At 43.8% G+C, this 27,530-nt stretch overlaps 1 protein-coding gene across 3 annotated transcripts; it reads right to left on the reverse strand.

Moving 5' to 3' along the window:
* Window positions 1-936: 936 nt before the first annotated feature.
* Window positions 937-23,004, reverse strand: CFAP300 (cilia and flagella associated protein 300). 3 transcript variants are annotated; one of them, XM_026006746.2, is made up of 7 exons: window positions 22,801-23,004; window positions 22,556-22,637; window positions 17,022-17,097; window positions 11,602-11,768; window positions 7,426-7,598; window positions 2,820-2,886; window positions 937-1,999 (listed from the first exon to the last, which is right to left on the reverse strand). In XM_026006746.2, exons 1-7 carry the CDS (start codon window positions 22,908-22,910, stop codon window positions 1,871-1,873), a joined length of 804 nt encoding a protein of 267 aa, XP_025862531.2. In that variant the 5' UTR covers window positions 22,911-23,004; the 3' UTR covers window positions 937-1,870. The 3 variants fall into 3 exon arrangements, 2 of the variants coding, with proteins under 2 accessions (XP_025862531.2, XP_072586056.1); XM_072729955.1 differs by lacking the exon at window positions 17,022-17,097 and having other exon boundaries at window positions 22,801-22,992; XR_003236224.2 differs by lacking the exon at window positions 11,602-11,768 and having other exon boundaries at window positions 1,726-1,999; window positions 22,801-22,987.
* Window positions 23,005-27,530: the final 4,526 nt, after the last annotated feature.

Genomic DNA, 27,530 nt, shown 5'->3' on the forward strand with positions numbered 1-27,530 from the left:
CTCTGGACTTTGACCCCAGGGCCCGGCTCTTGCCCCCTCCCACCCCTCGCTTCCCACTGCCCATGCCCACACCCAGTGGCCCAGCTCTCCTCCCTGGGTGCTGACACCCCACCCACTGTTCTGTGGAAGCCAGGCCAAGATGAGCCTAGTTCACAGCCATCTCTTCCACCTGCACACTCGAACAGATCCCCTTCTCCACCAGGCTTAGACGGAGTGTGGGCTTTCCCAAAGGAAGCAGCACAGTGCCATGCACAGAGCTAATACATAAAAAAGGTTGATTGACCAACTAATTATAATTAGGAGAGGGTCCCCAGGTTGTAAAGTCTGTGTGGTATGCAGCATGACAGGTGTGACATTTTAGTTCTTAATTTTATGTTTCCTATGGATATTAGGAACATAACTGGGAAATTCTCATTCAATAGGCATTTAATGTGCATACACTGTATTAGAAGTGAAACAAACTGTCCTGAGCTCTCTATCCCAATTGCCAGGTGCTTTCCAGATAAATCCACAGGTACAAATTGCAGATTCTCATCCCTACTCTTACAACACAGAAACAGGTATTCCAAACTTGCCTCCCCTCAAAGTCTTGACATTTCTTGCACGCTCCTTATCATCTTTGGGACACATGTCAGTCATGCCTCCCTCCCTCCCTTCCTTCCTCTTCCCCCAGTGAGGGGCTCAAACCCACAACCCTGAGATCAAGAGTCTCACACTCTAGGGACTGAGCCAGCCAGATGCCCCTATTTTTTCCATTAAAATATTTTAAGTCACATATTCATTCTGTGAATGCAACGAGGAAATAGGAGAATGTAAGACCCCGGGCTCTTGAATCATCTGCCACCTGGATATCATCATGGCAGTGCTCTCTCTTCACATGTGGGAGGTTATAGTTTATTATGTGATAAGAGTTTACGATTACTTTCAGAACATTACTTTAAAAAAAAAGATTTTATTTATTTAATTCATGAGAGACACAGAGAGAAAGAGAGGCAGAGACACAGGCAGAGGGAGAAGTAGGCTCCATGCAGGGAGCCCAATGTGGGACTCCAACCCGGGAACCCAGGATCACACCCTGGACCGAAGGGAGGCACTCAACTACTGAGCCACCCAGGTGCCCTGAGAACATTACTTTAAAAAAAAAAAAAAAAAAGGATGTTATTTATTTGGCAGAGAGAGAGAAAGAGAGCAAGCATGCACAAGAAGGCAGAGCAGTAAGCAGAAGGAGAGGGAGGAGGCTCCCCACTGAGCAGGGAGCCTGATGAGGGACTCCATCCCAGGACCCTGGGATCATGACCTGAGCCCAAGGCAGACACTCAACCAATTGAGTCACTCAGGCACCCCAGAACATTACTTTTTATTCAGGATTTTAAGTGGGACAAAGAAGCCAAGGCATCATTATGCATTCTACAGCCCTAGAGATGTAAATCTTTATGTAATAAAATGAAACTCAAATTTAAAAAGCTAACAGTTCCTATTGATCAATAGAGCGATGTTCAGTTTTCTGCCACAATTTCAACCCAGAATTAATTAGCTTCTAAAATAAAACACATGGAAAGTTGAGGGCTTACTTAATTCTTAATGCAACAAATATGAACTAGATTTTTAGTTCTTTGTGACTTTCCCAGTTTTTTTGTAAAAAAAAAAAAAACTGTATTGTTGTTGATTGTGTTATGGATGGAATTTGGTCCTTACACTGCTATTCCAGATAAATTTAAAAAAAGGCACCGTGGTATTTGTTTCCTTCTGCTCTAAGCAGGCTCTCTATACTTTTCTTGAATTAACTTGCAAAATAAATGTTTACCTATAAATTGGCATTAAAAATTGGTAAGTAAAGCAATATTAAAATAGATCATCTGAGAGAACAATGTTAAGACATTTCCCCCACACCATAGCAGTGATATAAAACATGAACGTGACGCTTGATTGGATCCACGATAAAGTAAGAAAATGTCTGTTCGTGACTCTTTGTGGAAGGGTAGCACACACCATTAGAGTCCTGAAAGAGACAGAGCCAACTGTTTAGTCTATGATGACATTAAATAATAACATATTTAATTAATATATGTTTTCTGTTAAAATGTCATGAAACATAAATGAAATCTTTTACAATAAATTGATAATTAACTGATATTTTAAAATACTTACTGATGGCCCCATCTATTGTGCTGTATAAGCACACATAATTCTTGACCTTAAGGAATTTATAGTCCAAAAGGAAATTTTACCTTGTGAAAAAGTGTTTGTAAGGTGCTAATATTGCAAACATCTCTACTTTGCAATTTTCTTCTATCTTTGCTTCCTTTTAGATTGTGGCCCTTACCAACTATGAGGGAAGCAACTGTTTATCAACAAAAAATGCCCAGGGCCAACTCAGTAGCTGATACACAATAGATACTCAATAGTTGTTCAGTGATTGAATAGAGATACTTAGAAACTGATTCAAATGTGCTAATCATCTTAAGTCTGACCCTAGAATTTGAGCATCAGATTCTGTGATATAAAGACATTTATGGCATTTGCACTTATTTGCCACATAGATTGCAGCATGGCTGAGCTGAGAAGTGCATCCTACTCCATCAGTCAGGCTCAGGTCTTCCAGCGGTAAGGACTATTATTAGACACGGACAACAGAAGTGGGGAGGTCGTATGGCTCTCCAAACAAAGGCATATCTTATCAACTTTGAATTTTAACAAAGAACTAAGAATCCTCATCCTTTCTGCAGGCATGATATCATACTTGTTCTTGCTGGAGTTCCCACAGCCTCTGAATAACATGAGACCAAACTGATCGCTCACGAACCCCCCTCAGGACTTACATAAGCCATGACTTTAAAGACAGAAGAAGTAATTTGTATTTTCTTGGTCTGAGGATTCTTTCGGACACTAAAATAGGGAAAAAGAGGTACATTTTGAATACAGCAAGCATTGGCATCATACATTTAAAATACCGAGCCCTTTTAGTATTCACGTGTTCTTATTCATATACAACAGAAATACATAGCGTCCACCAAGACTAGTTTGAAAAGCACCAAGTCTGCAGTTTCATCCATGGACGGGGTGAGGTTGCCCAGACCAATGGCAGACAATGCAACTGGATGGAAGGTCGGAGGCTGTGAGGTCTGATGATGAAGGTCTCCTGGGCCAGAGACAATTATTGGAAGAAGAGGAATTGGTAAGAGTCAGATGGGGGTATAGACAGCTACATGGGGCAGGTATGAGCATGTGAACCAGGGGATTAAACCATCTCACACACATGCCAGTTCTGCCCCTGAGCCATCATTGTTGCACTCTGGGCAACATGAACTCTCCTGATGTCAGTTCTCTCCCCGTGAAGTAGGCACGCTATGGCTCCCTGTAGGGTTACCCCAGAATTGAGTGGGATAAGGATAAGAAAACTATTTGTTGAATTACGGATGATTAACTTGTGTTGAATGAAATCGTTTTCTCCCAGTAGGTCTCTCCCAGTCACTCTTCCCAAGAAGATTCCCTGTGGCAAAGTGTAATGGGAGAGGGAGTGGGAATGAGGGAACAAGCCATGGAGAGTGGCACACGTTATCTTTGTACCGCTCTGCAGTCTGCCACACACCTGGCGTGCAGCTCCTTTCCCTGTGCAAACACATGCAGCATGTAGGACACATGTAAGTGACATCTGACAGAAGATATCCCTCTTCTTCACTTTATTAGGGCCAAGCACTGCTTCTCCTTCACTCTATGTGAAGAGCAATGTGGAGGCAGAGAGGAGGAGGGAGAAGGAGGACTGTGCTGAGCATGACTGTGCCTGAGTGTGAGCATGAGTGTGAGCCTGCGTGTGAGTGTGCATGAGCTCGTATACCTGCTGGAGTGGCCAGACCTAAGGGTCTGGGTTTCAGGGGTCAAAGTGTTTATCTTTAAAACATTTCATTCAAATTTAAACCGAGATATCATCCAACTAAGTTAATTTCTATATATCTCTTAAAGTGAGCAGTTACCTAGAATGGTCAGTGCAACATGTTTACACTCAATATGGGATCCAGCCTCAGAAATTAGCATAAATGATTTTAAGAAATCATTATTTTATTTCTAAACCATTAATACAATCACTCTTTTAAAAAACTATATGGAAATTATGTTCTAGCACTCTTAAAAGCCATGGTTATCTGGAGTGAGTGAGTGAGTGAGTGAGTGAGTGGATGCCACAGACCTGACGCAGCATGATTGTTAGTTGCATTTCCTAGGGTGCTGACCACCATCACTCTACCTTTCCTTTTCTCCTAGGAGATTTCAGGCAGGTAATAGTCTACCTCATCTATAAAAAATAAGACAAATTATTTTTAGAGCTACTTTAAAGTAATGGTGATATAGGATCAGAGGTAATAAAATGGAATAATATGGTTTATTTCTATTAGGAACGACCTTCTAATAAGGTTCAAATGGTAGTTCCTTTTCTGTAGGTAACACGTTTATGGTGTTAGTATGTTTGAGTGACTGTACCATTCTAGGTAACTCTGCTCACTTTAAGAAACAAGAATCCCGGGATCCCTGGGTGGTACAGCGGTTTAGCGCCTGCCTTTGGCCCAGGGTGTGATCCTGGAGGCCCGGGATCGAATCCCACGTCGGGCTCCCTGCATGGAGCCTGCTTCTCCCTCTGCCTGTGTCTCTGTCTCTCTTTCTCTCTGTCTCTCTCTCTCTCTCGGTGTGACTATCATGAATAAATAAATAAAATCTTAAAAAAAAAAAAAAAGAAACAAGAATCAGATGCTTAATTAGCATCTAAAGCCATAACGTACGCCTCTCTGATAAAATCATAAAATTTCACATCTGGGATGGATATGCAATTTGGAAAACCCCTCTAAAAACTCTGACAAGAGCATGTGTTTAATATTGGAAGCAGAGAAGACAAAGATACCAATAGTAACTATGCAGTTATTTCTGCATAGACATTTCTGAAATGCAACAAAACAACTGGTCATGGACTCTCCAATGGAATGGTTATAAAGTACTACCTATATTTACAAGAACCCTAATCCTTGAAAAGGCATTTTCCAGAACATTTGAAAAGTGTTATTTTATAGGACTTGTAATAATGGATGAGGGAAAAAAATATCTCAAGAATTTCTTTTTTTTCCCCTCTGTCTGAGCCAGACAGAGCCCATTAAAATCAAGCTCTGTAACGTGGCCTCCCCTCCACTGACACCAAGGGTGGTCTTCTGGTCTGCAGTGGATTGGTGATGATGTTTGTCTCCAAGGGCAGGTTAGATAATGCAAAGCAGCTACTGTGCATACAATTAGAAAGACAGCAGATGCTTTTCTAAAAAATGTGAAAACACCCAAAATTCAAGGGAAGGACAGGAAAAAACAAATATGGTTAATCTGGCTCATACCAATGACTTGTTTGGAAATTTGGCTCAGGATTCTGAGAAACTCCTGATGACACCTGGAGTTGCACCTGTGCTTCCCACATTCCTTGATAACAGCTACTCTGATCCACCCTGGATCCTTCCCTTACCCAAAAGACGCAGCATCTCGCCCAAATCAACATGACCGAAGTCAGAAAGGCACAAGTGGTGCCAGTGAGTGAGAAGCCAAACAACGTAGCTCTGAAGGGATCCCAATCGTTTAATCCATTCAATTGTTTCCTGTTGGCACTTAAGCCATCTTAAGCAGATATTTATTCTAATCATGGTTTTCTACCAAAGTTGCTTTGGGAGGACAATTCCACATTTCCTCCTCATTCAGCAAAGAAATTCATAAGTATGCTTAAATTCGGATTGTCCAGAGAAATATTTAATGTCCTCAAATACGAGCAGTGGTATCCTGGGACTAGGCTCCTTCCCATAGTGCATGGAATGACAGGGGACAAAGCACCCCCTCTCCCCTGCCTCGGGAGTTCTGTTCCATCAGACAGCCCTACATGCGCACAGCCACCCTGACAATTTCTGAACTCCCAGGGTATTTATTACAGTATCAAGAGCTGCAAACATTTGCCTATCCAAAATTGAATGTTTGATTTTATGAAAATTTTTACTTAAAAAAGATTTTAAACAATTACTCTATGATATGTGAGTTTCCTGTAATCTCCTTAAGCTCAAGGACTATGTGAGGCTCCTCTTGTCATCTCTCTGGAGCCCGCCAGAGCTCTGTGCACAACTTCAATACCTGCCAGCTGCCTGATAGAGGGATTCTGTGGACACAGTGCCCGTTTTTTCTGTGGGATGCCCTGAGTTCTGACACCTCATTTCACGAGTGGCCATTACCCCTGGAGCGTACATTTCCTTAGCACCCAAGGAGCGTAGGCGAGAGTCACAGGTGAAAAGCCAGTAGGGTAGACAGATGCTAGGGAAAGTGTTAGCTTCCTCAAAGTTTACGTTCTGAAAGTATTTCTATTTCAAACACTTCCAACCAAATCCCCTTCTCCATGGCACATTTCCTCAGGTTCATGTGGCCAGTGGAGCACAGCACACTGTGCTGGCAGCAGCGTGTGCACACGTGTGTGAGCATGTGCTGTGGCACACCGAGGGGTATCTTATCTACAGGCAGTGCTAGAAACCAGCTTCCAAGTTATCATGAACTGCAATGATAAGGACAGAACACTTTGGATATAAATATGTATATGTTTTTCTGAAATTCTAATATATCTCTGCACAATCTTTATATATTGATGATAACTTTTTCACAAAAATCAGAAGCAAATTAAAGAGATTTTTTTTGTTTTTAAACCATATTTAAAAAACTTGGTAAGAACAAAATTGTGTAGTATGTTGTACAGTTACAGTACACACAGAGCAGGGTGAGAACTGAGGTTAGCGGAACAACCAAGAATCTAATGAGAAGCTAATTCTGCTCTTTTCCTAGTAAAGTAAAATTTTCTAACTAAAGCCTGGGACCCTTTGCTTTCACTGTTCCTATCGCTTCAGCCTATAAAAGTGATACAGGATCTGTGACACTGAAAAACTCAATTCGATGAAAGTATAAATAAATGAATTATAAAGGTTTTATTCCAATTTGATCTTCAAAAAGAAAAAAACCAAACAAACCCTAGTGGGATGTGTGAAACAAAGTAGGATTTGGTATTAATTTGAAAAGGTAAAGATTTTGCCCAGATGAAAATTCTTCCACCTCCTCAGAACAAAGGTAATACATGTTTTACTGTTTGCCAAGCAAATTCGCATGTGCTGAGGGATCTGGTGTTCTCCTGAAAGGTGCAGAGCGGCCTGGGGCAGGTGCCCACAGGGACAGAGCAGCGTTCGGGGTGAGGGGAGGCAAGGACAGGCAGGTCCCAGAGAAGAGCGCTTTGAGCCACGGGGGGCCCTGACCCAGGCTGGGGGTACTGGCTCCTTCCACTCTGGATGCTCAGAGGAGAACGGCAGATGCCGGGTGATCCCACCATGAACCACCATATGTTCCGTGAGCCAGAGGTGTCCTGGCTGTCATCGGCAACCTTACCTCACTAGATCTTTATAGAGAAGCTTTGTGGTTTCCAAATATGGATGAAGCACATCTTCATACTGACAAAGTGCTCCACCGAGGCAAAGATGTTTGAAAAGACAAAACAGGAACTCCTCTCTATCAGGCTGGCTGAACACTTCATATTTTTCTGAGTCTTCCACAAGCAAAACCTATGGAAGATGATAAAATTCATCTTAATGTAACATGATTTGAGGTTCTAATTTTTGTTTTCAAAAGTTTCAATTTCTTTTTTTTTTTTAAGATTTTTTATTTATTTATTCATGAGAGACACAGAGAGAGAGATAGAGGCAGAGACACAGACAGAGAGAGAAGCAGGCTCCATGCGGGAAGCCTGACTTGGGACTCGATCCCAGGTCTCCAGGATCATGTCCTGGGCTGAAGGCAGGCGCTAAACCGCTGAGCCACCTAGGGATCCCCAATTTTTTCTTTATAAAGAATCTTACGCCTATTTTAAGAACCAACTCAGAGTGATCTGTGAGACTGGCACTCACATTCCATCCATCTTCTCGGCAGGCAGTGACGTCCAGCGAAAGGACTAAATGTGCATCTAAGCCTTCTATTCCTGTCCACACCTTCATTCTCATTTATATCATTAGTCATTGTTTTGCTACTATTGCACTGTTAGTGTGGAGTTGCCCCAAATCTGGGCAAACAAGGAGCCGCAAATAAGAGGAAGAACCTCCCTACCCTGTAAGGCCTACGGCTGACCCCATATTGGTGTTTCCAGAGCAGAGCCCCAAGTGCATGTATGGCCACTTGCCTACCATCCCCTCCCCACCCACCTGCTCTGTCTTGGACTGTTCAGGTAAGTCGTCCCTCAGGCCCACTTCTTTCTCCTGCTGGCCCTCCAGCAACACCCCAGCCATCTACACTGGCCCTTGCTCTCTGGACACCCCATTGCTCCTTCACAAGACAGTGTGCTATAGACAAGTAGCATTGAGCTGAACAAGGTGATGCACACATACTATTATATACATTTTTTCAGTTGACTTGTTTATACCTCAATCTCCAATGAACATTTGTCACAAGGTCACCAGACAAGAGGCATTTTAGCATCAATCAGCTCTGTGGTGTTGGTTACATGCAGGTGACTTACACTGAGCTTATGAGACCAACACTGCACATAGTAGACAGGGAAGGGGAAGGGGCGGAGGTTCACTGCTCCCTGGGTGTGCACATCTCTCCTCCCTCCCCACAAGGAAATGAGGTGATACTGAAGCTACCTAAAGATCCGGCCTAATACAAGGGTGACTAAAGCTCTCAGGAATGATGAATGAATGCATTCCTTACATGAGCACTCTCCTTAACTGAACTGATTAGGTTGTGCAATTTAAAGATGACAGGAATGAAACTGTTTGGGGAATAAATGTACACACAGCCCCAGTGTGGCTAATGCCCATGCACTCACTCACATGGGGTGGTCAGGGTCTAGCCCCAGGGAACAGCCCTGCACTGGTTAAAGAGGCAGGCTGCCGAGCCTGGAAGCCAAGCTGGGAAGGAGGTTGATATTGGTCCTTACAATACACACTCTGCCAACACAATCTGTGCTTTGTGGTTCAGGTGAAAGCTGGAGGTCATTTATTTTCTTTCAGCCAGAAAGCAACCAAGTTAAAACCTCCTCCCCTGTTGCTGCAGAGCAGCAAAGAGCATGAGAGCATGAGTGAGCCAGAAAATCAGGGGCCCAGCACTCCTTCTGAGGTGCTGCTCCTGGAAATGAACAGGCGGGCAGCTGGGCAGGTCATACCCGCCTCTGGGCCCCTGGGCAGGTCAGGGTCTCTGCCCCAGGGGTGATGAGCTCTCTGCAACTGGGGCTGGGAGCCCTGAGGCAAAGACTGGCGGGCCACCGGTGCTCAGGGACAGAGACAGCTGCCCCACTGCCCACAGGGGAGGACGCCCAGACTAGCCCAGAGGCACTTTCTAAGGGTGACTTTCCAGTCCTTGGGAAGGAAGAGTAGAAATCATCATCAGGTTCTCGCTTGGTAGCACATACATTATCTTCTGTCATACGTAAATATACCTTCACTAAACTGAAGAGCAACTATATGTAGTCTCTTCAATTATGTTTTGGTTATTCTCACTGACTTAATTTTAGTTTTTTCTTCAACTAAGTGTTCTTTTAGGTGTTCTACTAGTATAGGTAAACACAGACTGGCTGGAGGCCTTCTAGTCCCTACAGATGACATTCCTGGATTTGCAATAAATTAGACTTCTGTTATCTCCCTTCTCGATGTAGGATAATATTAGGAATTAATAGAAGTCGTTAACATTCCTGGAACCTTACTAAGTGCCAGGCATGAGCTAGGTACTCTGAATGCATTATCTCACATAATTCTTACATCATTCCTATTTTATAAAGAGAGGTCAAGTATCAGTCATTAAGTAACAGAGCCTAGATTTGAGCCTATGTCTATTCAATACCAAAGCTGAATTTTGGGGGTCCCTGGGTGGCTCAGTGGTTAAGCGTTTGCCTTTGGCTCAGGTCATGATCCCAGGTCCTGAGATGGAGTTCCACATGGGGCTTCCCAGCTCAATGGGAAGTCTCCCGCTCCCTTTCCCTCAGCTGCTCCCCTTGCTCATGCTCGCTTGCTCTTTCTCTCTAAATAAACCAATAAAAAAAAAAAAAAGCCCTAGTTTTAACCACTTTGTAAATAGTCTTTCTCCATAATTAAAACAATGATAATAATACATTTCATTTTAACATTTCATATTTTTTAAAAAGTGCATTTAAATGCTTCCTGAACTCATTACCTCAACAATTTGAAAAGATAGACTGGGTATTTTTATTTTATTATTATTTTTAAAATTATTTTTTTTAGATTTCATTCATTCATTCATTCATTCATTCATTCATTGAGAGACACAGGGAAAGAGAGGCAGAGACACAGGCAGAGAGAGCAGCAGGCTCCATGCAGGGAGCCTGATGCAGGACTCGATCTGGGGACTCCAGGATCATGCCCTGGGCCGAAGGCAGATGCTCAACTGCTGAGCCACCCAGGCATCCTGATTTTTAAATTTATTTAAGTCATCTCTGCACCCAACATGGAGCTCAAACTCATGACCCTGAGATCAAGAGTCACAGGCTCTTCTGACTGAGCCAGCCAGGCACCTCAAATGGGCATTTTTTAGAGATTTATTTATGAATGTGGGGAGGGGCAGAGGGAGACAGAGAGAGAGGATCCCAAGCAGATTCCCTGTTGGGCACAGAGCCTGACATGGGTCTTGATCTCACGAACCAGAGATCACCTGAGCTGAAACCAAGAGTCAGATGCTCAACCGACTGAGCCACCCAGGCATTCCACCCCCTTCTCATAAATAAGTAATAGGCATTTTAATCTCTATGTTGTACAGATAAGTAATCTTGGGACTCTAGATATTGAGTCATTTGTCTAAAGTAATTATCTTATAAATAATAACTCAGGAATTAGGTAAATAATCTATGTCTTCTGATTCAAGTTTAATACACTCCTCAATAAAACAAAAATGAGTTAATCAAATGGCTTTTAAAAAATCTCAGCAGTGATATAAAAATATTTTTATCACAGAGATATTTTATTTTTTTTTAATTTTTATTTATTTATTCATGAGAGACACAGAGAGAGAGAGAGAGAGAGAGAGAGAGAGAGGCAGAGACCCAGGCAGAGGGAGAAGCAGGCTCCATGCAGGGAAGGGAGCCCGACGTGGGACTCGATCCTGGGACTCCAGGATCATGCCCTGGGCCAAAGGCAGTGCCAAACTGCTGAGCCACCCAGGCTGCCCTCACAGGGATATTTTAAAATATTCATTTGATATGTTAAGAGCCTCATACTGAAGAAAAATTGAGCAGGTTGGGGTTTCTCTACCCTAGCACCACTGACACTCTGGGCCAGATCATCTTGTTGGGGAAGTTGTCCTGCACATTGCATGTTTAGCAGCAACTCTGGCCTGCACACATTACTGTCAGTAGCATCTGGCTGAAAAACTGAAATATACAAATAATTAATTTGATATTAAAAGTCCCATCCAAGAAAAAAAACTACCAATGTAATGACTATTGCTGATCATTATTCATTGATAAAAGGTATTTTATGTATTTTAGGCAGGCAAAATATTTTTGACATTAACCATTTCCTGAAGTAAAATGCTATTAGTGAAATTTTAAAAATCTGTACTTACTTTTCGTAACTCATCAGAAATAGGAAAGGAATCACAAAAAGAATCTAAACATTTAATAATATGTCCATTGGCTCGTACAATATCTTCATCATACAACCGATTAAAAAATGACATTGAAAGCTGTGTACAAGGAACATTTGTAGCTTCAATTTTTTTCACTTCAGCTCCTGTAAAAATTATTTTACAGAGATATAAAAGTTAACTTAGTATTCTCAATTATTTCCAAAACAAGTACCATCATGCAGAGATTCTAAGTAGCCACATATGACATACATCTTGATATATTTAAAAGACCATTATTTTAGGGATTTTATTAAATTCTTATTTTGCAGTTTGCTTATTTTTATTAATCATTAAAAGTCTGTCACAAAATTTCACCGTTTCAGACCTAGATGAAGGATATATAAATTCGAAAATGCTTTAAAATGAAATACATTTTTTGTGTCAGAGGTGTTCTATCAGCTTTAATCTCTATGTCAGAGTTGCCTATAAAAGCATAGGAACGACTTTGTGAGATGATTTTGGATTTGTATTATGTTCAATGCCTTATAATTCATATTACAAAAACTTTAATTAACGTACATAATAATGGGTGTTTCTAAAGTCCTGAGGATGTCTTGAAAGTTTATCTCTCCATTTAAAAATTTCTCTCTTGTGATCTCATTTACAGTGTTTATTATGAAAAACAGCTTTCCCAGTCAAGGTGAGTCTCAAAGCAGGCCCTGATCAAGTCCTCACAAGCCTGGAATTAGAGACATTCACAGCACAGTGTCTTTTCTCTCTTCCTCTGGTAGCTCTAGTTCTTTTCCTCAGACCTAACTTATTGCCAGGATGTGTCCTTGAGGAACAGACTTTCCATTACAAAAGGTTCTAATTAATGACAGAAAGACACAAGGATTGACATGACTATCTTTATTGTTGCCTCAATGAATCACTCAATTTCTCTCTGTTGTGTGCACCCCCCCCCCCCACACACACACATAGATCTAAGGGCTGCTGTTCTTCCGTGTTGTCCCCACTACACCCCTTCCCCAGGGCTGGCCGGATAGCCCTTGGTGACCCCACTCCTGGATACGGGGGAGAAATAGCCTGAGCCTGAGAAGAGTAACACTGGAGAGTAGCCGTACTTTCTCCTCAGGCTGTCCCCCCAGAGTCCTGCTAGGACCCATGGCTGTCGTCTGGTCCTCAGTGGGGCGTGTGGGGGGGGGCATGATGGGTGTCTGGAGACAGGAACTACATCTGTTTCAGCAATTTCAAGAGTTCTGCTGCTAAGAAAATCTCCTTTTGTTTCAGGAGGAAAGCCCTCTGGGGGATTGGGGCAGGGAAGACTGCAGAACATGACAGGGTGGGTCTGAGCCCCCACACCACCTGCAAGCAGGAGCAGAATGGGGCCGGCCTGTCCCCCAGACCGCTTGGCGACATGCCTACTTAGTAAGCCTACCCTAGCTCTGACGTGGGACGTGGCAGGATGATTTGGATGGTGAGAAAAGGTAATGAAACCCAAACCACTTAAATCTGAGGCACGGAAACAGCATTTGCTCTGAACTGAATCATGTCCCTCCAAAATTAAAATATTGATGTCCCAAGCCCTGGATGTAATAGTATTTTTGAGCTGGTGGCTTTGGGTGGGCTCAGGGCTTCATCAAATGAATTCTGAAGGGACACAATTCAATCCATAGCACTCTCCCCTGGCTCCTTGCCAATTTGTGTCCTCTTCTTGTGCAAACACACTTAAGCTCCCCTAACAGCCCCCAAAGGGTCATCTCATCATAGCACCAACACTAGAGTCCAGAGTCCCAAGTATCACCTCCCTGTCACTTCAATCAGATATGGGTGAGATTGGAGGTACAATTCATCCCGGGGCAAAATTCCTCTCCGGCTATGAACCTGTGAAACCAGACAAGTTACATGCTTTCAGAACATTATGGGGAGAGATGGAAGAAACATTTCCATTCCAAATGGGGGAAGCAGAAAGGAAGGGCTGATGGTCCCAAGCAAGCCTGAGACTCGGGAAAGGCAAATTTCATTAGACTTTCAGCCTCGTTGGTTCTCTGCTCTGCCTCCCTGAGCCACTGAGGTCGTGGCCCAGCCTCCGTGTTCCTGCAGCCCAGGGTGCCTGATGACCTGAGGGGCCATGCAGTCTGCTGTCCTGCTGCAGCCCAACAGCTCTCATGTCCGTGTCTGTCCCCACCCCCACAGCTCAATCCCACAGGGTCTCTGTTACCACCACACCTCCACCCAGCTTCTGCTGACATAGCCACCTGGGTCCGACTCACACACGTTCTCTGGACCAAGTGGTGGCTCAGCCATGTTTGCTCTCTTCAGACAAATTTTTCTCGTTTTTTTACAATATGAAGAGGCTGGGAATATTCCAGATCTTTGAGCTCTGGCTCCTCCTTCACAATTCCTTCTTCAATCCATCTCTTTCCTTCCTTCCTTATGAACATCTGGGAAGACCCAGGCAGGCAACACCTGCTTTAGACCCTCCCAGCTGCACAGTTTTATCACCTTCCACAAAACATGACCTCATTAGCCAACTTCTCTACCCTCTCACGGCTTGTCTTTCCTCCAGCTGCTGCTCACAAAGCCCAGGTATCTGGAGGCAACCTCATCAGACTCAACTTACCATCCAGGACGGGGCTAGGACGCACAACTCTCTCCTGGCAAATACCCACGGTGCAGTTTCAAGGCCCCTTCCACATCTCCAGGCCTGTTACAGACACACTCCACGTCTCTGTACCAACATCTTTATTCGTCCACTTCGGCTGCTATCACCAAGTACCCGAAACTGGGTGGTTTAAACAAAAGACATGCATTTCCCACAGCTCTGGAGGCTGGGAGGCCCAGAACCCCGGTGCCAGCTGATCTGGTTCCTTGCAAAGGTTCTTTTCCTGACTCGCAGATGCTGCCTTCTCGGTAGTGTCCACACACAGTTGAGAACTCTGCTCTTTCTCCTGGCTTGAGGGCCCCTCACGATGTCACCTAAACCTGATTGTTTCCCAAAGGCCTCATCTTTGGGAGTAAGACTTTGGGGGTTAAAGCTTCAACATAAGAATTTTGGGGGGACACAATTCAATCCATAGCATGTGCTATTATGTAGAAATACGGTAAACCTATGTCTCCAGCATTTACAGGATATGTACCGCACTACTATGATCACTTACAAAGAATGTATTTTCCCCCTTGATACTAGCATTAAAATATACAAGGTGTCTCCTATTTATTTGCTTGCCCAAGTTGGCGCTTTTCTGACAACCCCATTAAAGCTGAAATGGCAGAGGCAGGATAGTGGAGAGGTGGGGGTCTTGAATTCTGGAGCCTGGACTCGAATCTCAAGTCTGCTGAGCCCAGCCAGCTGTGTAAAACTGTGCAAATTACTTAGCTCATGAATCTGACTCTTCCTTTGTGAAACAGGGATATATAATAACATGTCTCTGAGTCATTTGAGAATTAAAGGAGGTAATGAATGTAATGCCCTTAACTGAGCACAAAAGAAGCAAACCTTGTACGTCAACCAGAAAAGTACGCAGCATGTCTCTGTAATGAGGGCCGTGCCGCTGGTGGAGGCGACAGAGCAGCCCCAACAACCAGCAGTCCAGGGGCTACAGCCAGTTGTGACAGAGGTGCTTTCATTGCAATCTTCCAAACTGGTTCACCTGTTAGAAGAGTGTCTTTTCTCTCATTTTAAATAGTGTTTACTTTGCTGATAAAGGCTTCCAGAGGAAAAAGAGGGAAGATGGTTGATGTATCAGAAAAAGAAAAGCTGGCAGAAGGAGATAAAAAACAAGCTAATGGAAGAATACGAGCAAACCACTGGAAACTTCTGCCTCTGAAATGGAGTGCGACCTCTCCTGCCTCATTTTTCAGAGTACTTCTAATTGGTTCTCCTAGGCACATGTGGAATTCTGGAACCTCTCTTTTTGCAATGCCTTATTTAAAAGTTAGAAAAAAGTCAGTACTGTTTTGGGGAGTATGTACTGATACAGGGGAAAGTTCAACTTTTTTAACGAACCTCATTTTTATAAATGAATTGACTGAAGTTACTGTAAACATGTTTTATAAACACTATGATACATGCCTCTGATTATTTCCTTTTGAAGATTTTGAGCTGGTAAGTACATTTGCTCACATAGTTTAACTTTGTAAGATCACATTGTACCAGCTTTTTTTGCTTTATAAATTTTGCAGTGGTCTTTAGCCAAAAGCAGTAAAATGTGCCCTATTAATTCTAAGATCATGAACTGTTTATGTAAGACAACTAGAATTCCATGAACACACAATGTACAATTACCAAAACAACCCCATCTAACTTTTATTTATTTATTTATTTTAAGATTCTATTAATTTGACAGAGAGAGAAGGAGAAAGAGAGAGCACAAGCAGGGAGAGGGGCAGAAGGAGAGACTCCCATGGGGGGGCTTGATCCCAGGACCCCTGATCATGACCTGAGCTGAAGGCAGACACTTACCCACTGAGCCACCCAGGCGTCCATCTAATAAATGTTTTATAAAGAGCAGGGAGCCCGTGGGACTCAATCCCAGGACCCTAGGATCATGACCTGAGCCGAAGGCAGATGCTTCACTGATGGAGCCATTCAAGGGCCCTGGGTAATTTTCTTTAAAAAGATTTCTAGCTGGGCAGCCCCGGTGGCTCAGCAGTTTAGCGCCGCCTTCAGCCCAGGGCGTGATCCTGGAGGCCCGGGATCGAGTCCCATATCGGGCTCCCTGCATGGGGCCTGTTTCTCCCTCTGCCTGTGTCTCTCCTCTCTCTCCCTCTCTCTGTCTCTCATGAATAAATAAATAAATTCTTTTTAAAAAGTATTTAATAAAAAAAAGATTTCTAGCTATGTTTCACTGTAATATGAAATTATTATGTATATAAAGTTCTCTTTTTCAGAACTTAAGACTCTCTTCCATGATTTTATATATGATTTTATGAACATTCCATGGTGGCTGCTTCCTTGGTCAGAAGTCCATTGCCCGTCCCAACTGATTTTGCCTAAATGCTCTCACATCAGTGGAACCTTCCATGACACTCTCCTCCCTCTGCTCCTGCTGCTAGGGTAGTACATTATTGTGCTATTTTTTTTACATGTCAGCCAGTTTCTTGAATACTCATTTTCTTGTATTCACCTCACTGTTCCCTGCATCTAGCAGAGTCCATGGAAGGTGTGCAAGACATACTTTCCAAATGAATGAAGAGAGAAAACAAGTGATCTTGTGTGCTGCGCCATGACCGGAGCAGTGGGCTCCTAGGAGAGAAATGCAGGCCAGACTTGGGCATGGCTTGGTGTGATCCTCTGACATATCATACCAGCCAGTCATGATTCACAATGTGTATTTGAATAATGAAAATTCCTAAAGTAAAATTTTGTCAAAATAAAACAGTCATCTGAAAAGATGACAATAAATTTTATTTACCTAATGTGATCCACTGTCCAGAAGAATCTGAAAGTAACTTCAAATTGGGAATAACATTTGGGTCTTTGAAAAAAGCCTAAAATACAAATTTGAAGGGAGTTAGTTAGAGACCTCATTATAAACAATAGTAAGAATTAACTTCTAAAACAATTATAGTAAAATTTCATTTAACTCAAATTGGGGAGGGACAATTTTAAATGGATAAAATGCCTAATAAATGTTTTGTTTTGTTTTTTTCTCCTTAACAGACAGAAAAGGAGCAAGCATGAGCATGGGAGGGGCAGAGGGACAAGGAAACGGAGACCCCCTCACTGAGCAGGGAGCCCAAGGGGGTGGGGAGGCTCGAACCCAGGACCCCAGAATCATGACCTGAGCTGAAGGCAGATGCTCACCCACTGAGTCACCCAGGCATCCATCTCATAAATGTTTTATAAAGAGATGAAGTTTTGTTAACTTCAAGTATGAACAACACTGTACTATGGATATCTTTGGGGGCTTCATAAATATAAAATAATGATTTCTAGTGAAAAGTAGGTAGCTATATATTTGAAAACTTTGATTTCCTTCAATCTTACTTTCCCAAGCAATTATTTTAGTAATGGCCACTCCCATCTCCTCAACTAGATCTAACTCTCAAAGTCATTAGCAACTGAATTCTACCCAAGGGGCACCTAGAAAATGGCACATTTGACCTCTCATTCTGCTCATTCAGTTCTGGTCACACTGAGCCTCTTAGTTTCCTTGAATGGGTCTTGTTTCTCAGACTTTAAACTTGCTAATTTCTCCACCTAAAAACAGTCTTTTTTAGTGTCATGATCAGGACAGCCTGACTGCTCAACTTTTGGGAATCTTTGTTTACTAGTTTTTAAACTATTGATCTTGTAGGTCAAGTCACAAATTTTGATCTTGATGTAAAACTGATCTAGACTGATGAGTATTCAATCAAAGGGTAATAGGAAGACACCAAGGCGATCTAAACAAGGGAAGATGTGACTAGTCCTGTATTTTTACAGTTCATTCTGGCAGCAATGTGGAGAATGAGCTGAGGAGCTATTAAGAGGATGGTGAGGAGGGAAGGCACTGCTGTAATCCAAAAAGATCTGATGCTCACGTAGTTATCTACGCAATAGCAGGGGGAGGCAGAGAAGTGAATGGATCCAATGACTCCTTAGAAGGAGCAGACAGCGAGAGAAGGAACCACAGATGATCCCTGAACTTCTGCATGAATGTCACATAATGAGAAAGGGAGCAGTGAAGAGGACCAGGTGTGTAGAGTGAAGATAAATATAATCTGCAGGTATCTGTGAATGCCTACATGATGCCAAGCAAAAATCCCTGTTTCCATGGAGTTTACATTCTAGTGGTGCAGGGATACAGGTAAACATTTTACAGGTATCATGTATGCCCAATTACTTTCCCTAAGACTATTCCTCAAAAAAAAAAAAAAGCAAGTTGTCTTATAACTTAATACACTCTTTCAAGCTAAAGAGTGTGCAATTACCTGAATTTTTGAAAAGAAACATAAGCTGGAATTAATCTTAATTAATACTGGTTTTGAATGCTTTTTAGATGTCTTCTGCAAAATTCAGTAAAGGGGAAAATTAAATTCATATATAGTCATTTTTCCTGGGGGGAAGAGTATCAACTCAAATCTTTTATTATCACTATAGGCCACTACAAATGGAAGGAATCTAAGTGACCTGCAGTGAATTGACAGAGCCAATGGAAAGAAGTCTTCATAAAGGCCCTTCAAATAAAGCAACATGAGAGTTGTTATGTTGTTGAGGTTAATTATACACCTAAAGAATAAAAACAAAACACAACACTAAAAAGCCCTGCCCTAATATATGCAAATGATATTTTGGGTTTCTTATAGTATTTCCAGTGAGGCATTAGAAGGGATTGTCTAGATCTCAGCTTTAGGGCTGCTGATGTGCTCTGGAAATATATTAGATGATTCACAAACAAGTCACACTGATAAAGACACTGATGTCAAACTATACGTAAAATTAGAATAAACTCGTTTCACAAAATGTGAGAGTGGGAAAGTATTTCTAAATTAACATACTATTTTATATAATACAGAATTTTAAATGTATGTCTAATATATGCCACACATATGATATCTGACTAATTTCACCTATCTGGCAGACTGCTGAGTTTTTTTAATTTATTTTTTTAAAGGTTTTATTTTTAAGTAATCTCTCTACCCAATGTGGGGCTCTAACTTACAACCTTGAGATCAAGAGTTACGTGCTCTACCAACTGAGCCAGCCAGGAGCCCCTAGACTGCTGGTTTTTGATCCAGTATCAGTTCTCCTCTTCCTTAAGGAATCCAATTCTATTTGGGACAACAATGTGCTTGGCTCAATGTATGTGCCTTCCAGTCCTCGTGGCGTGAGGCCGTGATGTGTGAGCAGACATGTGGTGCAGACCTGTAGAAAGCACTCTTAGCTGCTTCCTTGCATGTTGTTATGCAGAACACGGCCCTCCTTACCCTTAGTCCCAGGGGGAGGGTAGAGCCCAGGGCTCTCTCTTGAGACTCGAAGCAAGAGCTTAGATTCAACAATCTAGGGGACTGCCACTTGGATGCACTTCAAGTTTAGAATGCCTGAAACTAAACTCATTTCCTTTGTTTATTGTTTTGCATTTTCTGTGGCTTTAATGGCGTCAACGACCACTGTGTCAACCAAATCAGAAACGCTCCTCCTGCACGTCCTCCTCTGCCTTATTCTCAGTGTCCTGTCAGTCCTAGAGCACTGCCTTTCTCCCAAACATTGCTTCAGGCCATCCTGGGGCAGAGGTCTGAACTCGGTGTACCCTACAATGTCCGGAGGACAAGAGTTTCCAGCCCGCTTTCTAACAACCTACTCTTCATATTCTGCCAAGGGAACCTCAATATTTTAAATGTTACAGTCTTCCCGAAAGCCTCACAGTGACTCTTCATGAGCTAGATAGAGCCCAAACTCTCACGTGGCACAAAAGGTCAGAAATACCCTCCCACCCACCTAATGTTCTCCCTGCACTGTGTCTACCTGGCAAACTCCTCCTTATTCCTCAGGACCAACCTCAAGTAGCTTGTCTTTTGTAAACCCTCCTCTGACCACCTCAATTAAAAAGAAAAAGAAAACAAAAATGAAAAAGAAAGAGATGGTTTTCTCTCTTGTGCCAGCTCAGGACCTTGCGCACATGGCAAATGTCACAGAACTTCTCGTTTTGCAGTGCAAGTTTGGGACGGTTTCTCTCTAATGGTGTCTTGTTCATCTGGACAGATCTAGGGACTACAGAAATGCTTGCCAAGGTAATGGTTCTTTCCTTCCATCTATTTTTTTCTCTCGCAAATGAACTTTTGGAACATAATTTGTTTTTAAAATTGAAAAGGAAATTTTAAAATCTGGAATTCTAGTTTTAAGCAATACCCTCTGTTCAGTTATGAGTGTTTGGAGTAGAAATGACATGGAAGTTTGTGTCAAAAGGCCTCTGGCTCTTACCATTTGCTGGGCATTTTTGCACAAATTATGTAACCATTTTGAGCTTCCATTTCTTAAGCTGTAAAATGAGGCTCAAGACACCAAATTTACCAGCTTGTTGTAAACATTAGTGACAGATGTATATAATATGAGGTGCTGAAAGCTAAATGTGGCACACAAGAATCCCCTACTATTATAGAAAAGCACTTTGTAAAGTAGTATGCAAATATTAATAACTATAACATTACTCATGAGCCAACCGTTTTTGCTAAATATTATATTATTTCCTTTAATCCTTTTTTTAAAAGATTTTATTTTCAAGTCATTTCTACGTCCCACATGGGGCTTGAACTCATAGTCCCAATATCACAAGTTGCAACCTTCTATCGACTGAGCCAGCCGGATGCCCCAATTTCCTTTGACCTTAATAATCAATCAGATAGTCAGCATTATTTTCATTTTCAAGAATACTTCCATGCCAAGCATTGTCATCATTTTGCAGAAAAGTAAGTGGAAGCTGAGGAAGTGGCAAAGTCATGTGCTCAGTGTCATACAGCTTGGTGGCAGTGGTAGAACTGGAACATGACACTGACCGGAGGCCAAATCAGGGGAGAATCTGGGTTTGCATGGCCATCAGCTTATAGGTTCATTAGCTGCAAAGTAAATCCCTGTCTGGGCCACAGTCTGAGCTCTAATGCTTTCTGTCCTCCAAATTAGTTATAGGAGTAAAATCAATGATTCTATAAGGGCATTCCTTTGAACTGAAATATGGGAATATTTATAAGTAAACATGAAGATCTTGAAATTTAGAAAAAAAATTGTCTAGCATTATGAAAATCTGTTGTGTTTCACGGATGAATCTTGAATCTCCTGAAGAATTCTGTCTCTGGAACAACCTACACTAATTTTACACCCTCCTCCATGCATTTTTCCTGACCTCAATGCCCCTGCACTGGGTGATCTTTCTGTGCCTAAGGCACCTTAGCTATCCTCCGTTACAGCAATTATTTTACTGTGTTGTAGAGAAGTTTTTACATTTCTCACTTCCAGAACTCTACATGCCTTGCAAGCTGGGATCAGGTCTCTTCATCTTTTCAACATCCTCTAGGAGGGATGTGGTAAATATTTGACAAATATTTACTGAATAGATGATTTATATTAAAATTTTTGCAGTACTTTAACTCAGTGAATTAAAATATTGGCTTAAAAAATTTCTATCAATTTGAAAGCCAATGCTGGTATGAATGAAAAATATAAATATCAAGAAAATTAAACCATGATTATTTGAAAATGTCATGTGATCATCAGTAGCCTCATAAGAGCACTATATTGTATTACTATTATAATGCTATTTTAAGGAAAGGGAAACATATTTAACCAATTTACTCTCTTTTAAGGGTTGAAAAGTGCCCGTCACCATCCCCTCATCTGTGGCTTTCCTGGACCCTCAGCAAGTCACCTTATTTGGAAAGCAGATTGTTGAGATATAATTAGTTGAGAGGTTATACTTGAGAAAAGGGGTGTGTGTGTGTGGGGGGGGGGGGGGGAGTCCTTCATTCCATGGCCGGTGTTGTAAGAAGAGCAGAGGCGGCCATGGCACCCTGGGGTCTGACCAAGGGAGAGTCCACCCTGTGCACCTGCGTCCTGAGACCAGCAGCAGCACCTGCGTCCCGGGGACCTGCACCCAGCATCACCCAGGGACCACCAGCACCTGCGCCCCGGGGGCAAGCAGCCGCCAGGCAGGGGCAAGAGCAGGCCCCCGCTGACAGCTGGATTTCGGACCCGCAGGCTGCAGCACCACCGGACACCCCGCTTCCCGCCTTTCGGGGCGTCCAGGCCGGGGCGCCGTGCTACTGGGAAGGAAGCGCGCCGCAGTGGCCAGCAGGCTGCCCTTCTCATCCCTCTGCGGGGGATGGCCTGATGCTGGTCAGGTCAGCCGTCCTGCTGCCTGGTCCCCGCGGCCCGACTCCGCCCTGGGCGCCGCAGGTCCCAGCAGGCAGCCGCTCCCCCGCCGCGTGGCTCCCTTGAAGCCCGTCTCCCCGCCGCCCCCGCCCTTCCACCAACCAGGAGGAAGTCGTCCTTGCGGTGCGCCTGGAACGTCTGGTCGAAGCCGAACGCCTGCGCCGCGACTCGGCCCAGCATCGACCTGCGGCGGGAGGGGAGGGGAGGGGAGGGGTCAGCGCGGGGAGGGGCGGGGCGGGGCGGGGCGGGCTGCAGGGCGGGGCGGGGCGGGCTGCAGGGCGCACCCCGGCCCCCTCCCGCGGCCCCGAGCCCCGCCGGGCCTCGTCCTGCGCCGCCCCGGGTCCTACCACTGGCGGAGCCGGCTGGCGGTCTCTGGGGCGCTCAGACACTCGAAGGTTTTCTGAGGCAGGAATCTGAAGCAGTAGCCGTCCAAGTCCCCCGGCTCCCCGGCCGCCATCGCCAACGTCGCTCAGCCGGAGCGGGGCCGTCTCCATGGAGACGCGGAGGCCAGGCGTCCCCGCGGCGCGGCGCGGCGCGGCGGGGGCGGGGCCGCGGGCTCGGGAGCGAGGGCGGGGCCTCGGGCTCGGGGGCGGGGCCGCGGGCGGGGGCGGGGCCGCGGGCTCGGGGGCGGGGCCTTGCGAGGCGGGGCCGGGGGGACCCGCCCCTCCCGCTGCTGCGCCGCCTGCTCCTCCCCGCCCACGGGGCTGGGGACGTTGAGGCGAACAAGTGCGGAAGCGCCCTGCCAGCCGTGATTACTCAGCATGCATTGATTTCCCCGTTTCAAACCTGCTGTCTCAGATTTCTAGATAAGCTTCATGACTGAGACATTTCTGAAGAAAGTATTTTGAATTAATTAGGTTTATTTTGGAAGACACATGTCTGTATGACTAGTTGGAAAACTTCTCTTTTACCATCCACCCAGGCACCCCTAAAAGATTTTTTTCCCATGCATGCTCTAATAAAGAGTGCTGGATGATACAAACATGCCTATTTATTTTTATAGATATGTAAGGATTTTATTTTTAAGTAATGTCTATAACCAATGTGGAGCTTGAACTCAGAACTCTGAGATTAGAATCCTATCACTTTAGCAGCTGAGCCAGCCAGGCGCCCTGCAACTTATACTTCCTATTTTCTTTTCTTTTTTTTTTTTTATACTCCCTATTTTCTACTGAAAATTAACTTTTGTATCTATAGTTTTTGTTGTTTTGTCTAATAGCAGTGTAGCTGGACTTACAGTGGTTCGAATGAACGGTTTTTCAGCTTTACGAGGGTGCAGGAGCAATACATGTTCAGTAGAAACTACTTGGAATTTTGAGTTTTGATCTTTTCCTGGGCTGATCCTCTTATGCTGCTGGGCAGAGGCTTCGTCCACAGCTGGTCAACCGAGTGAGCTCGAGGGTCAGGAGCCCAGAAACTCACAACCACTCTGTACCCATACAACCACTCGTTTCACTTTCAGTATAATGTTTAACAGTTTGTATGAGATATTCAGCAGTTCATTATAAAATAGGCTGTTAAATGCATTCACTCAGTTGTAGGCTAACGTAAGTGTTCTGAGCACGGTTAAGGTAGGCTAGCCTGAGCTATGATATTCAGTAGGTTAGGTGGAGTAAATGCGTGTTTGACTTATGATGTTTTCAATTTAAAATGAGTTTGTTGGGGTATAATCCTATTATAAGTTGAGGAAGGACATATGCATTATTGTTCATTGTTGATTGTTGCATTTTGCATTACCATGTCACCACTGATCCTTTCTGGTTGTTTACGGTTTGAGGCTATTCTGAAAGTAGTTATGAACATCTTGGGCATGTTTTTTGATGAACTCGCACTTATTCCTTTTGGAAATATACACAGCATTGGAGGTGCTCAGTCATAGCATGTAAGTAAATTTGTTTTACTAGATATGGCCCAAACATTTCTTTTTTAAAAGATTTTATTTATTTATTCATGAGAGACACAGAGTGAGAGAGGCAGAGACACAGGCAGAGGGAGAAGCAGGCTCCATGCAGGGAGCCTGATGTGGGACTCAATCACACCCTAAGCCAAAGGCAGACACTCAACTGCTGAGCCACCCAGGCATCCCAGCCCAAACATTTTCTAAAGTAGATCAATTTACACACCAATTTGCATGAAATTTACAGTTATTCTACATTCTTCCCAACACATGGTATCAGTTTTAAAAAAATTTTAAGGGCACCTGGGTGGCTTAATGGTTGAGCATCTGCCTTCAGCTCAGGGCATGATCCTGGGGTCCTGAGATCAAGTACCACATTGGGCTGTATGCAGGGAGCCTGCTTCTCCCTCTGCCTATGTCTCTGCCTTTCTCTCTGTCTTTCATGAATAAATAAAATCTTAATTAAAAAAATGTCGGGATCCCTGGGTGGCACAGCGGTTTGGCGCCTGCCTTTGGCCCAGGGCGCGATCCTGGAGACCCGGGATCGAGTCCCACATCTGGCTCCCGGTGCATGGAGCCTGCTTCTCCCTCTGCCTATGTCTCTGCCTCTCTCTCTCTCTCTGTGACTATCATAAATAAATAAATAAAAAATTAAAAAAAATGTCTTATTTAAGTTCCAGTCAACATACAGTGTGAATTTAGTGACTCAGCACTTCCCTACATCACCTGATGCTCCTCATGACAGGTGTGCTCTTTCATCCCTGTCACCTGTCCCCCTGCTCCCCTCTGGTGACCTCAGCGTGTTGTCTGTAGTTAAGCTAGCACTACATGTTGATAGGACCATTTCTCACCCACTGAGCTGCAGTGGCATTTATTCTTTTAAAGATTTATTTATTAATTCATGAGACACACACACACACACACACACACAGAGGCAGAGACATAGAGGGAGAAGCAGGCTTCCCACAGGGAGCCCAATGCAGGACTCAATTCTGGATCCTGTGAGCCAAAGGCAGATGCCCAACCGCTGAACCACCCAGTCATCCCTGCAGTGGCATTTAGAAACGAAGTCAGGCAACTGTATCTGGTCTCACTACTGTGTTGTGCTTGTGCACTGCACTCGTGTGTGGGACCAGCTGCACGTTGTCTCAGTTACTGTGACTTTATGAAAAGATTGAGTAGCTGGTGGCCTTGGTGTCTGGCTTCGTTAATCCTTTTCTCCAGAATTGCTCAGGTTATTACCTCCACATTTCCATATATATTTTCACTTGGGTTTGTCATTTTCATCATTTCTGTGCAGTAATTGGTGAAGAGAAGTGGGAATTTTTTCTTTTAAAGCAGTTGAAGGTCTTCAATAAAATTCTTGTCAGGAAACATCAACATGTAAATTGGGGGAGGGGATTTCTGTGCTTGAAGCAGGAGGGAGTGCCAGGGCGCCATGGCGGTGCCCAGCAGGCTTGCATACCACCCAGGTCTCATCTGAATGCAGCTGGAGAACGAGTCCATGAAGTAGGCGAGGAAAGAAGATAGGGCCAGACCCCTGGACCCTTGAGGGCTGGGCCAGGAGATGTGGACCTTGTCTTGGAGCAGAGGTTTAGGAGGATGGAGGGTGCTGAGTGCAACTGAAGGACTGACACCATCAGAACGGCATCCATCAAACTGCTCAACAAGTGATTCCGTAAAGATTTCTTACATGAAACACAGAAGGTGTTTACCTGCAGGAGATAAGATCTGCTGGGTCTCTGTGCTTTTCAAGTTGTCCTGTGGAGCACTGGATTTTTGGGAAGAGTCTGGGCTCTGGCTTCTCCTTTCCTCTTGTAGTTAGAGCCGTGCCTCTCTTACCTGTTTGAGACACTTTCCTGCGGGGTAAGATTCCACTGGGAAAAACAATTCTTTGGCTGTAAAGTGTTTGAAATCCTTTCTCTTTCTCCACAGTAATAACCTCTGCCAAGGGTAGAGTTGAAGTGCTCCTGGTGCTGCACACTCCTGTGTCTGCCACGGCCCATTCATGCTCACAATCTGGCCATCTAGGCAGTTGCCCACTAGTGACAGTTACCATCTGGGCCAAAGGAAGCTCACTCTGTCCTAAGGGGTGGTGTAGTGTGAGGAGTGTAGGTTCTGAGCCAGATGTCCTGGTTGGGGTTCCAGCTTCCCATCTTCTGTGTGGTGTTGGGCAACACTAACCTCTCTTGTTCACTGTTCCCACGTGTCAGAAGGGGCAGGATTGTTCCACCCACATCATGTCAGATTATCAGTACTGCATCTGTCACATGCTTGGCATGTGGTACATGGCCCATAAATTGTCATTACATTATCATTGTCAGGTCAATTGACATCAAGTATAAAGGTCAAGAAATCGTCATTTTGTTCAAGATGTTCACAATTTGTTCAAAAGCTGCCCAGACTGCACGTGAGCGTGTGCTTCTGAGAAGTGACCGGGGCTACTGATGAAGGCTTGATGCAAAGAGGTCCTCGGTTCAAGCCCAGGGATATGGAAAGCAGAGCCTCCCCTGCCTTTCCAATTATCGTCAATTATCTAATTAATCCAATTAGATTATCGATAATCTAAACAATTAGATATTGTTTAATATCTAACAAAGTAAGATGTTAACTTACTTTGGTTTGACTGCTTTAATCTTTAAAAAGTCACATCAAACTATTTAATAGGAAGTTTGAATTTTGCCTTAAAAATAAATGTATTCTGTAAATTGTGGGACATGAAAATGATCACTCTTACTGAAATTGGGAAATTCTGGAAGTAGTACAACTGAACCAAAGTATTTTAAAGTATGTTAAGGTTATTTTTTTAAGATTTTATTATTTACTCATGAGAGACACACAGAGAGAGGCAGAGACACAGGCAGAGGGAGAAGCAGGCTCAATGCAGGGAGCCCGACATGGGACTCGATCCCAGGACCCCAGGATCATGACCTGAGCCAAAGGCAGAAGCTCAACCACTGAGCCACCCAGGTGCCCTGTCAAGGTTATTTTAACAAGAGTGTGGACACAGCATGCATATTTGAGCATTGCACTAGCATTTCTAAATCCTGACAGCACAGACTCAGGACAGACATGCAGTTAGGGTGGACGCACACCCCTGCCTTCCAGATGTCCACAGCGACATGCCCCAATGCCCTATTCCTTACTGTCTTGTTTTGTTTTTATGTTCTTTAAAATTTT

This window comes from Vulpes vulpes, chromosome 12 (genome assembly GCF_048418805.1).
Source record: "Vulpes vulpes isolate BD-2025 chromosome 12, VulVul3, whole genome shotgun sequence".
Lineage (NCBI taxonomy): Eukaryota > Metazoa > Chordata > Mammalia > Carnivora > Canidae > Vulpes > Vulpes vulpes.